General features: G+C 41.9%; 1 protein-coding gene across 5 annotated transcripts in view; it reads right to left on the bottom strand.

The window, feature by feature from the left end:
* slc6a9 (solute carrier family 6 member 9) overlaps positions 1 to 13,221 on the bottom strand; it is a 237,387-nt gene that overhangs the window by 23,613 nt on the left and 200,553 nt on the right. For all 5 annotated transcript variants that reach the window (XM_072574415.1, XM_072574417.1, XM_072574419.1 and 2 more), the window contains 3 exons: positions 5,374 to 5,506; positions 2,488 to 2,622; positions 1,500 to 1,603 (listed from right to left, as the gene is read on the bottom strand). In XM_072574415.1, the coding sequence (XP_072430516.1) occupies positions 1,500 to 1,603; positions 2,488 to 2,622; positions 5,374 to 5,506 (372 nt within the window). The remainder of the gene's footprint in view (positions 1 to 1,499; positions 1,604 to 2,487; positions 2,623 to 5,373; positions 5,507 to 13,221) is intronic.

The following is a 13,221-nucleotide window of genomic DNA, read 5'->3' as shown; positions in this document are numbered from 1 at the left end:
TTAATTATAGAATGCTCTAGCTGTATTTACCATCATTATGTATCCTAATACAGTGAGGTTTTGTAGAGCAGTGCGTAGTGTCCCTGCCTTAGAAGTTTTAGATTTGTGTCCCATTCCATGACTTGATGGCTTTGGAAGGTGCATTCCATAATGTCGTGAAAAGGTTTGAATGTTAACTTAGAAATCCATATATTTATAGCATAAAGTAAGAGCACTCTTCTTGTCACTCAAACTGTGCGGGGGGTAGCTGCGTCATAACTTCCCAGGTGAACAGCTCTGATTTTGTTTTGATTGACTGCTGATTATGTAAATATCCTAATATCTCTGTAACTATTGCATCTTTGGATGCAATCACATAGGTTCCATGCTTGCAGTAGTACTGCTGTCTGGATTACCTCAATCGTGTTTCAATATTAATACTTTTTAAAATCTTTGGGATGTGGTCATTACTTGTCAGGCCTGTATTTGTCACCTATCCTAACTTGCCCTTGAGCTGTGTGGCATACAAAGCTTTTTCAGAGGGCAATTGAAGACACATTACTGCAGCTCTGGAGTCAGTAAGGATGTCAGATTTATTTCCCTGAAGGGTATTAGTGAACCAGAACAACAATTAAGAATGATTTCATGGTCACTATTACTTAAACTAGCTTTTAGTTCCCCATTTAATAACTGAATTTAAATTCTACCAGAGGATGTGGTGGAATTTAAGATCTAGTCCCCAGAGCATTAGCTTGAAGTGTCTGGATTAATAGTCCAGTCAATCAGCTACTATACCATTACAAGGAGCAATGTTTTGCAAGGAGCAATGTTTGTATTGTCCAATATTAAAGTAGTACTTGTTTCAAAGAAATGTGATTGGCAAACTCTATTCTAAACTCTGCATGAACATATAAAATGCAAGTCTATCAAAAAGAAAAAAAAATCTGGAATGGCACTGCAGCAAGTAAGATGTATCGCTCTTGTGGGTGTTCAAACTAAAGAAATTAAGAATGATTTATAGTGAAGTTATATCTTCTCGTTTTCAATCCATGTCATAGCATTTTTCAAAGGATTGCTTCATTAAGATTAAACAGGAAGAGACTGCTTTGTTTTTCGCAGTTCCCTCTTTGCATTATTTCTTTCCCAGCTCAGTCTTCGGTGCAGTCTAATCATAGAAAAATAACAGGCCATGTTCATATGAATTTACATACTTAAATCAACCATTAATTGGGTCTAGACTGAGAAACTTGGTTTCTCTTGACACTAAGAGCAGCCAAGAAAATTTAAACCTTTATGAAGCTTAATATATTTTAAAAACTAGATTTCTCGACACTAAGCATCAGGGGTAATGTGAGTTCATGGGAGTATGCTGTTGAGACAAGGATCAGCCTTTATCATATTGAGAGATGGAAGAAACTTGAGGGGCCTAAAGGTGTATTTTTTGCTCCTATGATTCTATAACAAATTAGGAATTAAAATAACATGCTGTATTTGTTCTGTACTTGACAATACACGCTAACCTGTAGCAATTATTGTGGAACTTGTTGTATGAGGCCATGGTTATCAGGCCACCCCAGGCACATCCGAGGGAGTAGAAAATTTGGGAAGCCGCATCACCCCAGACCTGAAATAGAATGAAAAAAAAAGTCTTAACGATTTATAAAACATAGCAGCAAAGACATTTGCTTAATTTTCTGTGAGGACTCTCCTCCTCAGAATTTTTCCCCACATACTAATCCTTATGAGTGGCAGATACTCCACACTGGAAATGTGCCTTCACAAACAGCGCACGATCTAGCAATCCTTTTCTGCACTCAAGTCTTTTTAAAAATAAATACATTGTCTCCCATGTTTATTGCTTAATTCAACTGAATTTATCTATTTACTCAGGACAACATCAATAACAACTTGACCATCATTTGTCAGGGCTATGTTGTAACTGGTCACTTTGACATTGGCAGTAGCATCCAGGGTTAGCATACTTTCTCAGATTGGGTGAAATCTTCGAGTTCAGTGAGGGTAGAAAATGGTGGGAACAAGTTGAACTGCATTTCTGCACTTCATTTCTGGTGGTGACCAACTCACGACCGCCAAGCGTATAGCTCGCTGAAGTCGAAAATTCCATCTATTAATATGCCCTACTTCTGCTTAGCACCATCACTGATCTCAATAACCAGATTGAAATTCAGCACAATTATGGCAGTCAAGACCATAATTACTTCTTCCAACAAATGGTGAAATTATGTGTACTCCTTTAAGATTTCCTACCATTGTTGTATTATGGGATGTTGGGAAACTGCAAAAGTTGGGCTCGTTGAAATTGACTCTTCACTTTTCTCTCCCAGTGAATTGGTGACTGGTCTCCATTCAGTCTTTTGCCCCCAGTAGTAAGATGCACACTGAACGTGTTACAAAACCATACAGTATAATGCCATGACACAGTCTTCAAGAATACAGGAGTTTTCTGACTGGATTCTGATGATGTTGCAAACTTTGTGGTCAACTCACCTTTGCATCTAAGATCTTGTCCCACTGTGGCGTGAGATAGTACTTTATGCCATCGACAGCGCCATCCAAAGTAATTCCACGAATAAACAGAATTGTCAGCACAACATATGGGAATGTTGCTGTGAAGTACACCACCTAGAGAAAACAGCAGAGTAAGTATTCATGCTGGGTATGGCAAAACGAAGTAATATATGATTGTCACTCCTCATTGAGCAGGTTTTATGCTCGCAATATCGGAGAGAAATAGAGCAATACGAAAGAAAAACTGAATCCAAAATTTATGCTCAGCAGGGTCCAAAGATTAGTAGAAAGTAACCACTACTTGTGGAGAAAGGAAGTTTCTTCCCATTCTAAAATATGAAGTGGGCCATAATAAACTATGTTTTGCAAAGCTTCTAAGTAAAACTCTGAGAAACAGTAGTGGAATGTGCCCGCTAGCCCCTCAAACCTTGAGGAGCTCTCTGTAACTCTGGCTCATCACAGACAACACAACATTTGGAACGTGCAGTGATCACCTATCCTTCTGTACTTACAGTCTCCTCCTGTTACCACATTATGTTTCATTCCCCCAGGTAACTGGTGCTCTGTGCTGTGGTGCAGTAGTCAGTTTGCACATCCACTCTCTGCAGACATTGCCCACATCAATACAGGCAGCAAAAACGTTATATCTGTTGAGTACAGCCACAGGCGATGCTCCTGTAGCACTGTATCTGTGATTTCCTTAATTTCTAAACTGGGAGAGTGTATTCTTTAATTATACTCCAGAAAGTGTCTGACTGTTGTAAACTTGTTGAAACTGAGGAATGCAGAAAATTGTTCAGCTATTTATTTTCTTCCTTAGATCTTTCTCACCATTAATTAAGGGATCAACCAAACAACTGGGAAGAATGTTGACTTACTGACCCCTTAAATTTGCAAGCATGTGGCTACTGTTTGGCTGTGGAGAAGTTTCACAATGCATTATCTTATATTAATTAATCTTTATTTTTCCATTAAAGTTAACCTGTGCTCACCCTCAAAGTTGCAGCTGACCAACTCCTGACCCTTTCTTGAGGTGACAGGGTAAAATGGGCGTTACTGAAGTGGCTGTCCCATGACATATAGAGTCATATAGCTTAGAAACAGGCCCTGGACCCAGCATGTCTATGAGGACCAACTAACACCAAACTACAGTAATCCCATTTACATGTACTTGGTCCACAGCCTACTATGCCTTAGCATTTTAATATCTCACATACTTTATTTATTCAAGGAAAACCAACTCAAGTGTGCAGTGAGCAGTCAATCTGAGGTGGCCCATTTTATGATCACAAGAACTGAAACGGCAACATAGTGCCTTGCCTTTGCTCGGGCTTGTAGCTAATGCAGCTCAGACCTGAGCTGATGATGTGAGGAACCAGCAGTGACAGTCAGGTTTTTATCACCATAGGAACTGATGTGAGCCCAAAATGTCACCAAGTGGTAATCATGAAAGCATTGGAACTTTGAAAAAAAAGCTGAAGGAGTGATTTTCACAATTGCTTGTGTAAGTTAACACTTGGGTCATGATGCAAGGTGCATAAAATGTCATTTGCTGTTTTTGGATTTTTGATAATGATGAGTTTAACATTACTAATATTCTGTTAATTTTAATGTAAGTTTCCAGACCCTTTTATTTACAGAGAGAATTAAAATTGCTCACACTCTCTATAGCCATGCTTAGTATTACTGTGAGATATTTGACAACATGGAACATATTTTGATTTGATACCTTTCCTTAGTTCAGCACAGTTTTGAAACAGGTAGAAATGCAGATTTGAGTGTGGTATTGGGAGAAATCAGATTGGTCACAGTGATATATAAGAAGTCCAATAAATTTCCCTTTAATCTATAAAATGCCCAGGTATTTATTTCTCTTGTATCTTTCTGTTAATATTGTAGTTTAGGGCAGAAATGTTTCGGGTCCAAGTTCAGAAATGAGCTGCTTTCTTGGATACATCGTTAGGGAGAGGGGTCTCAGCAGGAAGAATCTATCTGCTTTGGCTTCTACTGACTTCTTTGGGCTGGATTTAATCCTGTCCATCATGTCAGAGAACATGGTGACCAAATCTACATAATCAATTTCCCAATAACAGGAAACCATCTTATGTTTACGTTGGACCCGCCAATGTGGTCCATCGCTCACTTACGGCACAATTTCAATTAGGATTATTTTGACCCAACTGACACTAACTATTCCTGAATTTAGTGATGAGTCAAGAATTAAATGTAAACAGCATAGATTTCCTCCACTTAATGCCTGACCGAGACACCTGACGTTAGGAAGTGAGTGGCCTCTGAAAGTGACCGAACTGCTCCAGCCTCTAACCTTCCTGCCTCTCCTCCCAAGACTCCCATTCCTGCTTCACTTACCTGAGTCCAGGGATCCATCGATGATCCCGGAAGTACTACCAGCAGCAACCACCACTCCTGCAGGCACTGCTAAATATCCCTGAATACTGGAGGAGGCCCAACTCCAGCCAGTTAAGTGCCAAATAGACACCTAATTTCCCCAAAGAGGTGATGCAGGTTTCCCAATGGCTCCTTGACCAGTGGAATAGGATCAATGTCAGCAACAATACATTCCACCTGACATATCCGATTTGTACAGGTTCAGGGATGAAGCCTCCATCTGTCAGTCCTTATACAGGAGAAGTGGGGCCTGTTAAGGAGATTCATCTTGTAATCTGTAAAATTGCTTCTGATCTGGAAACGCTAGCTTTTCTCTCTTTAGAAGTCACTACCACTCCAGTTCTTCCTCCCCCTTTCTTCCACCAAATAGGTTTCCTTAGCTGCAGTCAGCTACACCCGTACTTCAAGACATTGTGTTGCCATTTGTGTATTTGTAAATATGAACAGTGCACTTACTTTTCCTGAAGACTTGACTCCTTTAATGAGGCAGAGGAAGACCACAACCCAGGCTACAACTAGGCAGCCCAGCAAAGGCAGGCGAATCTCCCCAAAATTACCAATGCCGTTGGATATCCTCAGCACATAGTAGCTGTCAATAAATATGATCACAGTCAGTCCAAATTCCAAGGCCAGCATATTGTTTTCACCTCCATCAAACTCACGTGACTTTTCTGTAACTTACCTTGGTCTCAGCTTCTACAGAGAACTGGGATTTTTGGAAGAAAAACAAATTAAGACAACATCGCAATAAGAAACAAATACTTATAGCTGATTTCGCCATTAAAAGGGGAGCACAGCAGGTAAAATACTATAACCATTCATGGCAATAACAGCTGACACATTTTCTGCAACCTTCGAAAACGATATTCCACACCCAAACTCTCAATAGTTAAATCATAAGTATATTCTATGGGCAGGATTTCCGATAAAACAATGTTGCAGAAAAGATTTATTGTGCAGCATTTAAAATATGCCAGTGGTTGGAATTGTCACTAAGCATCCATATACTCTTAGTCCTAACAGGCCTTAAAACCTGGCAGGTGGATACCTATTCTGAGAGAAGTTTGGGTGCTGGAATGATTCCAAGTCAGTGACAGCTTTAGAGTCACGCTGGGATCCACATCTGCTGGTTTGCAGATCAGAATACCTGCTTTCACTCTGTATACTTGGTTGACTGTTCCTCAACAAGATTGTGGAACAAGCAAACTCTCAGTCTGGGAAAGGTTTCTGTTCCCTCCACTATCCTTATCCCCTGTCCCCTCCCACAGTACACACCCTCTGACCCAGGAAAGCCTATTTGCAAATTCTGCAGAAACAGAAAGAAAATAATGGGTTCTGGCGTAATTTGGTCCTGGCATAATTTATGTTTCCATGGCATCAGATTTGACACCCCTGTGTTAATGGTTTTAAAAATGCATTCAGAATGTTTCTTTTAATCAGGCTGGCTGTCCTTACTATATTTCTAATGCTAGCCATTTCAGTAGAACACATTACAATCAATGGCAAGTGACTCAGTAGTACATTTCTTTATACTGACATTTCACAAAGATCAGCAAATGAGATACTTAACCCGGCTCCTGTCTAACCAACCCAGGGGTATATTTTATCTTGATGACTATTTCAACAGATATGGGTATAAATGGTATTGGTAAAATGATATGAAAGATGGGAAAGCATCAGATTTTGACAACACCAAGCCTGCACGTGAGTCTCTAACTTCTGAATCAGAATCTTGTAGTTTTTGATATTCTCCATCAGGATCAAACATTCTGAAATTCACGTTGTCGTAATTTATTTTTGTTTTTGACCCACAAATTAATTACAGATTATTTAATCTACAATAACAAAGTTACTGATTAATCTGCTGAAGACCAATTCAGGGAACTGGGATCAAATTAAATACCCCCAAAAAATGGTCAAGGACTCACAATGGAACAGTAACCTGCAATGCAGTCAGTGTAACTTTGTTGCCCTACTTATTTCAATGATTTCTGTACTTAGCCAGTGTTAACTACACTGTTGATTACCTAGATGCAGCAGCAGATGTATAACAATATGAATGGCTAACATCACTTAAAGCTATCATGCATTGCTTATGGTTAGCTTGCACCTCTTAGAGGGGACGTGCAATATGTGGTGGGACCAGTCACTGGATGTTATGGTTGGAGGTAGCTGGAAAAAGTGAAAAATAACTCAATAGGGAGAGAACAACTACCATTCGTAGGCACGACACTGCAGGTCTTAGGAGAAATGTCCTTCAGGCATTGGTCTGGGGAAGGAAGGCCTCTAGACACACCAATCAATGGATAGAGTCAAACTCTAAAGACCTGGAAGCAGTGTCAAAGAGCTCAAAGATCACACATGAATGGTCAAGGTCAATGAATATGTCTTCAAATACCTTATCACATCAACTACCCGAGTAGCTCAGCTATTGCTTAAGTCACCATCTCCCCATCATTGATCTGCCAAGAAACTCGAACAACCATGAAAATTCATACACTTCCCTGCAGCTTAACACTGTTCCGTTTCTCACATCCACATCTCAGTTTGTACACACTGTCAATTAGTCAACAATGATTGCAATATCAACCAAGTGGGCTACACAACACATTTTTCTCTTTCATTATAGGGCAGAGCTGTACATTCATAGAATGTGGGTATCATTGGTTAGGCCAGCATTTATTGCCCCTTCCTTCTTGCCCAGAGAGAGCTAAGAGTCAATCTGAGGGAGACTGGTGCAGGTGCACATTCTAATCCCCATGAAGGACTTTTTATGAGACACCCATTGTTCAGGCAATGGTCAACAACAGGACTAAAACCATTGAAGATAACCACATCCTCATAATTAATATTACTTCTTGTATCCCACCTCACCCCGTCATCTCAAACATTCTTATGGCATCTAAGCTGATGAGGGGTGGTGCAAGCATGCAACTCTGAATTTTCTCCTCTCCACGCATCCCAACCTCACTCTGACATTTTTTTCCTTTCTGACAGTCAAGAGATGCAGGCTACCTAGGCAGTGGAGGAACTCCATTACGAGTGATAAAGAAGACATTGCTTCATCACTTGATTTTCATTTGCAGCAGACACTGGCACTGACCTTAACTGAAAGACAGGATCTGTACCTGGGTGGGCTGCAAACAGCATATGGACATGCTCACTGACAGGCAAAGTTACAGATGAGGACACTGCTGGAGCAGTCTTTAGAGATACACTGATAGATATGTACAGTGCATTGGGAAGCTTGCAGGAATGCCACCAGCTAATGTGAAGGAACATTGAAGAATTGAGCATCAGCTTGGCACAGCTTGGAGCTCATTCATTCCAGTATGAAAGTGGTGACCAAATTTATGTACACACTTGTGGAGCCACCCAAAGACTGAATAAAACACCGAAAAGTTAAGTTGCTAAAGCTTGGTGCTACACAAGCTCCGACAGCTGATGCCTTGGCAGCAGTGTGTGCAGGGTGGCCCAACAGTCCAGTGATCTTTCCTCCAATTGATGATTAGAACTGGCTAGTAGTCCTTGCTAGTCCCTGTCAGCTAGCTAGCTGAAACTGTGTGGTCTCCAGCACAGAGCTACTTGAGGTCATCCTCAAAGACCATCTGTAGGCTTTTCCATTAGAATTTAACATCCTCCCATCAGCCATTTTACAGCCACTGTGAGAAAACTGTTAAGGCAAGCAAAGGAACGTGGCATGAAAAAAATACAGAAGGATGATTAAGATATGCCAAAGGTCCACATGACGTGAAGAACGTTGATAATTAGATGACATCTGCATGCAACATGGCATAATTATAAGATATATATGTTTTGGTTTGAGATGTTTATTTTTGGTGGCTTTTAATGTTGCATTTTGGCCAAGTGGTTGCTATGATGGCCAGTAGCAGAGTTAAAAGGAAGTGTGAGACTGTTGGTGAACAGGGAATTGATGCTCTAGTTACTACTGTTGTAGTGAGATGAGTCCTTCATGGGCAGCTGGACAAAAACGTATATCTCTTGCTCTCATATACCTGATGGCAGGAGCTGTCCCTGATGAGGGAGTCAGGAGACTACAATGAACCTAAACACCCACTCTTCCAAGTACTATAGAGTTTGCCCTGAGTAGGCCAAGGAGTGAACATATTATTTCATTATGGCAAATTGAAACATTAGCTCTGTGACCAGCAGATAGCCCTTCTCACCCAGTAACCACCCTATGGTTGCCTTGGTGGTTCAAATACAAGTGGCACAATCAACTGTTGTCAAATAAAGCCTTTGTGGCTCATGATTACTGATCTGCCACCCTCACTATGGTAACATACTAGCTGGATGTTGAGGGAGTGGAACCCTTTCTGTTCCATTATAGGGGAGAGATGAGATCTAATGTCTATAAACTGACATGTGTGCAGACAATAACACCCTATAACATGAGGATGTTCGTAATTCTTGGAAAGTTACTTGCTCACACTGCCTGTTTATCCCTTGCAAGTCAAAATTAAGTGTTGCCTGCTTTCTTTAGATTTCAAGGTTCATCTATCTTGACGTTGCAACATTAGATGCCAAACTGTGAATGTTGCAAATATCTCTAATTCTCATCTAGAAGAGCCTAAGGATAGAAAAAAGTTTAATGTCACAGGCACTGAGCATAAAATCATAGAATTTTACAGTCCAGATGATGGCCATTCAACCCATCATGTTTGTACCAACCCAAAAAGAGCTACCCTGTTAGTCACATTCTCCAGTCCTATCACCATAGCCCTCTAACTTCATCACTTTTAAATATATATCCAGCTCTTTTTTGAAATTGTGTATGGGGTCTGCCTCCACCCCTTTCACTGCCAGCGCATTCCAAATCCTAACAAATCTCTGAGTAAAGAGGTTTCTCTTCATCTCACTTCCAGCTCTCTTGCTGACAATCTTGCAGTTGTGACCTCTAGTTACTGACACACCAAATAACATAAATATATCCTTCTTTACCCTGTCAAAATTGTTCAGAGTTTTGAACACCTTAATAAAGTCATCTCTTAAGCTTCTCTGCTCCAAAGTGAATAAGCCTCCTCCCTACCTTTTATCTTAGCCTGCTGGACACACTTTCCTCATTCCTGAAGAAGGGCTTATGCCCGAAACGTCAATTCTCCTGTTCCTTGGATGCTGCCTGACCTGCTGTGTTTTTCCAGCAACACATTTTCAGCACCAAAGTGAATAAGCCCAATTTTCCTCATCTTTCCTTCTATCCAAAATCCCTCATTCCTGATATCCTTCTAGTAAATCCCCTTTGCACTCTTGATAAGCCTTTAGCATCCTTCCTTAAATAAAATGCCCAGAACTGAACACAATGCTCCAAGTGTGATCTGACCAATGATTTATCAAGGGGTAGCATCACTTCCTTCCATCAATACTCTGTATTGATATTGTAGTTTGGCTGCAGCAGGTGGACTATTTCAGTGAAGATGTCCTTAATGGAGCATAAAGGTCTCATATACTGCTCCTCAATGCTACTTCAATCTATAATCAGTTGATATTTCCAAAAGAGAACTGCCGTTGAACATGTTCTGCAATGTGAGTTTAAGAGAAACCACTATACAGTGTGTAGGACATTGAGGAACGTCATGATCTGCCTACTCTGCATACTTCTCATGGGCATGCATACATGACAATGACTGCATCAGTTTGATGTCATGCACTGCACAAATGTGTGTGCCTGCAATTGACACCACATTAGAGCTCCAGGGAGACTGGTAGCACTCAAATGCTAAAACACCCAACCTCTCGCTGTCTGATTTCAAGCAATCAGAGAATAGAGATCAATAACAATCTCCAATCCAATCAGATTGCTGTTAAACATTAATGTAGCTGAATGATTTGGTAGATTTATGGTGGGGAAATGTTTCAACAGAACTATGGCTTCCTTCATTTTAATAGTACAGAGAAAATCCTGTAAAAACATACTATTACTTCCAGCTATTCAATAGCTGGTTGACAGATAGCTGTTTATTTCCAGCAGCAAACCAGTCAAAAGGCTCTAATCTCTTCTGTGTTCAGTTAGTATTGACTTAGAAACATTGTTTTGTTTCACTTATCAGTTACAAATTCCATTGTAATTCTTCTGTTCAGTTTAGAACGAACGAATTGTTGTCATTCATTGCCTCAATGCTTTCCATATTGATATGCAGGAGGCATTCTAACATCAGCTGTTATTTTTAGGGTAAAAGTTTGCACAGTTCTTAGCTGCACAGTGGTGGTGAGGAAGCCTGATCCATCCACCTTTGACAGAATCACTGTCGGGATGGTACGCTGTTCATCATCCACCAGGACACAGGTTTGTGCCTCTGATTATCCCAGAAGGGATGAACACCCAATCCTACAGCTGCCATTAAAGGTGGAGTGAAGAACACGGTATGATCATCACAGAAGAGACTAGATTTGCTCTCAAGGCATACACTATTCTTTGGTGATAGAGATGCAGTAACAGAGAAAATTTTATTTTCTTCTTGGTACAGAAGGGTTTTTATTTATAAACAATTATTTAATATGCACAGGAACTAAGAAACAGTGTTCCTAAGACCAATCCACATGATCTCATGATATCTCATGTTCTCTTGCCACAGCCTTGGACTTCACAGCCTTCTGAGCTCCCACGCAGAAATCAACAGGAAGCTGAGTGAGCAATTAGCAATCTCAGTCATGCAATTAACCATTCTGCGATCACAGCCCCTCTTAATGCTGTCAAGGCAATTTTGAGAACTGAAGCAATGATAAATATTTGCCTAATGCCTTGGTTGGTAAATGAGTTGCACAGTATGATGCAAATCTTACAGCCAAAAAGACTCCAGGTTCAAACCCTAGTTTGATACCTGTTGCTGAGTTCACTCGTTTCAGCTTGAGCAGCGGGTAGGAATGGCATTTCAATTATACTCAACTCCCCAACCCAGTTAGTGAAAGGGAAATAAAATTTAGCCAGAATTCAGGTTCATAATTGAATTCTATGATCTTAGTCCAAATTTGTGTGTGTGTGGACTTCATAAGGGCAGAATCATAACGTCCCACTGGTGACTAAGCCTATTGATACACAGGGCTGGGTTTTCCCAATGGAGCTGAAAATGTGTTGCTGGAAAAGCGCAGCAGGTCAGGCAGCATCCAAGGACCAGGAGAATCTATGTTTGGGGCATGAGCCCTTCTTCAGGAATGAGGAAAGTGTGCCCAGCAGGCTAAGATAAAAGGTAGGGAGGAGGGACTTGGGGGAGGGGTGGTGGAAATAGGTTAAGGTGAGGGTGATAGGCCGGAGTGGGGGTGGGGGCAGAGAGTTCAGGAAGAAGATTGCAGGTTAGGAAGGTGGTGCTGAGTTTGAGGGTTGGGACTGAGACAAGGTGGGGGGGAGGGGAAATGAGGAAACTGGAGAAATCTGAGTTCATCCCTTGTGGTTGGAGGGTTCCTAGGCGGAAGATGAGGTGCTCTTCCTCTAGCCGTCGTGTTGCTATGGTCTAGCGATGGAGGAGTCTAAGGACTTGCATGTCCTTGGTGGAGTGGGAGGGGGAGTTGAAGTGCTGAGCCATGGGGTGGTTGGGTTGGTTGGTCCGGATGTCCCAGAGGTGTTCTCTGAAATGTTCCGCAAGTAGGTGGCCTGTCTCCCCAATATAGAGGAGGCCACATCGGGTGCAGCGGATGCAGTAAATGGTGTGTGTGGAGGTGCAGGTGAATTTGTGGTGGATTTGGAAGGATCCCTTGGGGCCTTGGAGGGAAGTAAGGGGGTCGGTGTGGGCGCAAGTTTTGCATTTCTTGCGGTTGCAGGGGAAGGTGCCGGGAGTGGAGGTTGGTAGGGTGGGGGGCGTGGACCTGACGAGGGAGTCACGGGGGGTGTGGTATTTTCGGAATGCTGATAAGGGAGGGGAGGGAAATATATCCCAGGTGGTGGGGTCCCTTTGGAGGTGGCGAAAATGACGACGGATGATACAATGTATATGTAGGTTAGTGGGGTGGTAGGTGAGGACTAGTGGGGTTCTGTCCTGGTGACGATTGGAGGGGGGGGGCTCAAGGGCGGAGGAGCGGAAAGTGGAGGAGATGCGATGGAGGGCATCGTCGACTACATCTGGGGGAAAGTTGCGGTCTTTGAAGTAAGAAGCCATCTGGGTTGTTCGGTATTGGCCTCTTTCTTCAAAGACCGCAATTTCCCCCCAGACATGGTCGACGATGCTCTCCACTGCATCTCCTCCACTTCCCGCTCCTCCACCCTTTAGCCCCATCCCTCCAATCACCACCAGGACAGAACCCCACTGGTCCTCACCTACCATCCCATCAACCTCCATATACATCATATCATCC

The sequence above is a fragment of the Chiloscyllium punctatum genome, chromosome 7 (genome assembly GCF_047496795.1).
Source record: "Chiloscyllium punctatum isolate Juve2018m chromosome 7, sChiPun1.3, whole genome shotgun sequence".
Classification (NCBI taxonomy): domain Eukaryota; kingdom Metazoa; phylum Chordata; class Chondrichthyes; order Orectolobiformes; family Hemiscylliidae; genus Chiloscyllium; species Chiloscyllium punctatum.
Note: the sequence above shows the minus strand (reverse complement) of the source record. Positions and strands in the feature narration are given on the sequence as shown.